General features: G+C 46.3%; 1 protein-coding gene across 2 annotated transcripts in view; it reads right to left on the bottom strand.

Annotated features, from left to right (window-relative positions):
- The window catches only part of YIPF6 (Yip1 domain family member 6), a 47,516-nt gene extending 45,709 nt beyond the window's left edge, over positions 1-1,807 (bottom strand). The window contains exon 1 of one of the 2 annotated variants that reach the window (XM_003802233.2): positions 1,704-1,807. In XM_003802233.2, coding sequence (XP_003802281.1) covers positions 1,704-1,760 — 57 coding nt within the window. In that variant the 5' untranslated portion in view covers positions 1,761-1,807. The remainder of the gene's footprint in view (positions 1-1,703) is intronic. The other variant, XM_023508299.1, reaches the window with a different exon arrangement.
- Between the last annotated feature and the right edge of the window lie 2,135 nt (positions 1,808-3,942).

Here is a 3,942-nt window from a genome sequence, read left to right as displayed (position 1 = left end):
AAAAAAAAAAAAAAAAAAAAAAAAAACAGAAGAAAGGCAAGTACCACTTACGGAACTACTACATAACTAAACACATTGGTAAGAGGAACACTGGGGCAGTTCAGGCACTGATTGTATTAGACACCTTACAGGGTTTTTTTGTTTGTTTGTTTTTTAGAGACAGACTCTAACTTAATTGCCCTCAGTAGAGCACTGTGGTGTCACAGCTCACAGCAACCTCCAACTCCTGGTCTTAGACAATTCTCTTGCCTCAGCCTCCTGAGTAGGTGGGACTACAGGCGCCTGCCACAACACTCAGCTATTTTTTGTTGCAGTTTGGTGGGGCCGGGTTCGAACCCACCACCCTCAGTATATGGGGCCTGTGCCCTACCCACTGAGCCACAGGTACTGCCCACCTTACATAAAAATTCTGAGGCAGACTTTTTTTTGAGAGAGAGTCTCACTATGTTGCCCTCGGTAGAGTGCTGTGACCTCATAGCTCACAGCAACCTCAAACTCTTGGCTTTAAGCAATTATTTTGCCTCAGCCTCCCAAGTATCTGGGCATACAGGAGCCTGCCAACAAGCCGGGCTATTTTTTTGTTGTAGTTGTCATTGCTTAGCTGGCCTGGGCCAGATTCGAACCCACTAGCCTGTGTGTATGTGGCCAGCGCCCTACCTGCTGAACTATGAGCACAACAGCACCAGACATTTTTATTATCTACACTTTACAGATGAAGACTCTCCCTCCAAGAAATGACTTGCCCAAATTTATACAAGCAGCAGAGTGGTGGATCCCAGCCAAGGTTAAATTTAATTTCAAAACTTGTGTTCTTAAATACTTGTCCACACTTAGGGATTGTACTTGCAATAAAAATTCTATCCCCTGTATAGACAGGAATATGAGAGTTTGGGGAAAAGGATGCCAGGAAGTTATGGACAGGAAGAAGAAGATTAAACCCAGCCCACTGGGGTAAATGAACACATTAAGACTCAAGATATAGCCAGGCCTGGTGGCTCAAGCCTGTTATCCTAGCACTCTGGGAGGCCGAGGAGGGTAGATTGCTTGAGCTCACAGGTTCAAGACCAGCCTGAGCCAGAGGAAGACCTCGTCTCAAAAAAAAAAAAAAAAAAAAAAAGCCAGGCATTGTAGCCGGTGCCTATTGTCCCAACTATGCAGGAGTCTGAGGCAAGAGAATAGCTTGAGCCCAAGAGTTTGAGATTGTTTTGAGCTGTGACTGCACTCTACCAAGGGCAACAGAGAAATTGTCTCCATAAGAAAAAAAGATTCAAGATATAAGCAGTAACGCCTTGATGTCCCATGCATGGGAAGCAGTATCTCATTACTCTCAGAATGCTGCTACTCCAACAAAGGCTGGTAATAGGTTTTGATATAATGAGAGGACAGTGGGAAAAAGATACTTAGGGAATCTTTAAGTTCTCCATTTAACAGAGCGTGGGAAACGAGGATGAGCCTTAAGAGCACAGGAAAGGAAAGAGAATGGGAGTATCACAGGAGGGCGTAAAAGGAACAAGGAAGGCGGGGGCAAAGCGATTAGCCCAAAGAACAGGTGCAGTGTTGGGACTGGTTCTCAGTGGGGTACAGGAAGGGACTCCCAAACGGAAGAGGCTCCAGCTCTCTCAGGTAAAAAGCCTGTCCCCTGACTTCTTTAGGGGGCATTCTACCTCACCCTCGGTCCCTTTTGTTGCAGATCCCAAGCTCACCAGGGGCCTGGGTGATGCTGTCCCCGCGTTTCCTGGAGACTCTGCCGCTTCCGCCATCTTGGCCCTCCGTCTCTCGCGTCGCTCCCACAGGCCTTTGCGGATCCTAAGACGTGGAAGCCGCGGCCAGTCAGTGCGTCATCACGCAGTGGCCGCATCACTGAGTCGTGCCTGGCGATGGCTGGCGGACCCGCCCTCCGCGTTCCTTCGTCTTCCATGCGTCGGGGAGAGCCCTGGGTCACCTCTTTTCTTTGGCGCTATGGGTCCCGCTAGATACGCTCCCTCCATTGTTACTCGACCCGATCTTGAGATTGCTTCTTCGGTCTCCTGACCGTGGCTGCCTTCTTCTCCACCGATCCCACGCACCTATTTCTTTTTTTCTTTGTTTGTTTCTTGGTTTTTTTTATCTTAATATCTTATTTTATTGTTTTGGGTTTTTTTTTTTTGGTCTTTTTTATCTACATATTTCTTTTTTTTTTTTTCTTTTTTTCAGGTTTTGGTTAGGATTGGGTTTGAACCCACAACCTCCGGTATATGGAGCCGGCTTCCAAGTCCTTGAGCCACAAGCATCGCCCCCCACACACCTATTTCTCAGGAGTTGGCTCCGAGTGCGGGACCCCCAAGCACGGTACTTAGGGGCAGAAGCCTTCCCCACTCCCCTTACCCCTCCCTTTGGCCACCAAACAAATTCAGGTTTCCGTGCTCCTGAAGGGAGAATCAACCCTCCCAAGCCAACTACTCCTTTCACCATAGCCCCTGCCCTGCACCTTCCCTGTGCCTCTTACCCCACTATCAAGCTGCTTCCAACCTCTCTACTGCCTCTACACGGACCCTCTAGGATTACTTTTCTCCCTCACCCCTTTTAGAGAAGGGAAGAAAGAAGCTTAATGGGCCAAACTTTTTAATCCTACTACAATTTCCAAAGTTCGTAAGCCATTTGGGTCAGTTACTGAAAATGTTTCCTAAGGGTAAACTGTTGTAAACGTAACTTAAACCAATCTGCATGTCCCAACCCCTTTTCCTTACCTTATCCTTGGGCTTTCCTGGTGTTTCTGACACATTTACCTTGGCCTCAGGCTAAAATGGGGTCAGGTGTAATAACAGACATTGTTGTTGCAATCAGTGTTCAGGATACCTAGAAGCCTACTGGAGGTGGGAAGTATTTTAAAAAGTAGGGGATGATAAGGTGGTGCCTGTGGCTCAGTGGGTAGGGCGCCAGCCTCATATACCAAGGGTGGCAGGTTCGAACACGACCCAGCCCAGCCAAACTGCAACAAAAAAAACAGCGTTGTGGAGGGTGCCTGTAGTCCCAGCTACTCAAAAGGCTGAGGCAAGAGAATTGCCTAAGCCCAAGGAGTTGGAGGTTGCTGTGAGCTGTGATGCTACAGCATTCTACTGAGGGTGATAAAAATGAGACAGACTCTCACTAGAAAAAAAAAAAATAGGTAATGGGCGTGAAATAAACTGCTTTATACTTTTGGATGAGCAATCATGGAAAGTACTGAACTAGTAAACTTAAGGAGGAAGAATGAAGAATACAGAAGGATAAAATGTCCATACTAATGGAGCTTTTTATGGTGGTTGCTGTCTTTGTATATTTTGTTTAAATATTAAGGGTAAAGACATAGGCAGTGGCTCACGCCTCCTCTCTGGAAGGCGAAGAGGGGTGGATTGCCCAGAGCTCACATGTTTGAGACAAGCCTAAGCAAGAGGAAGACCCCCGTCTCCAAAAATAGCCAGGTGTTGTGGTAGGTACCTGTAGTCCCAGCTACTTGGGAGGCTAAGGAAAGAGAATCAATTGAGCCCAAGAGTTTGAGGTTGCAGTGAGCTAAGACGTCATAGTACTCTACAGAGGGTGACAAAGGTGAGACTCTGTCTCAAAATAAATAAATAAATAAATATTAAAGTATCCTTCAAACCAGGCACATTTCCAGTATTTATCCAAATACTGGTGAAGGTGACATTAAGATTAAAATTTAGGCCAATAGACATGAAACCTTATTTTTTTTAATTAAAGAGAGTATCTTGTAAAACTGCCCCAACCTGTCCTGCCATCCCATCCCTCCCTATTTCCTACACTTATCCAATCACCAAGGCCCCTTCCACTTCCCCTAGGACACTGATAGCCACTTCTATTTCCTTGCCAACCTCCAAAATTAGATTCCACTTTCTAACCACCAGCCCCCAACTTTTCTTAACCTCATCTTCGCCTGTTCACCACAAGTTTCAGGATGTTTTTGGT

The sequence above is a fragment of the Otolemur garnettii genome, unplaced genomic scaffold (genome assembly GCF_000181295.1).
Source record: "Otolemur garnettii isolate 467f Iridium unplaced genomic scaffold, OtoGar3 scaffold00241, whole genome shotgun sequence".
Lineage (NCBI taxonomy): Eukaryota > Metazoa > Chordata > Mammalia > Primates > Galagidae > Otolemur > Otolemur garnettii.
Note: the sequence above shows the minus strand (reverse complement) of the source record. Positions and strands in the feature narration are given on the sequence as shown.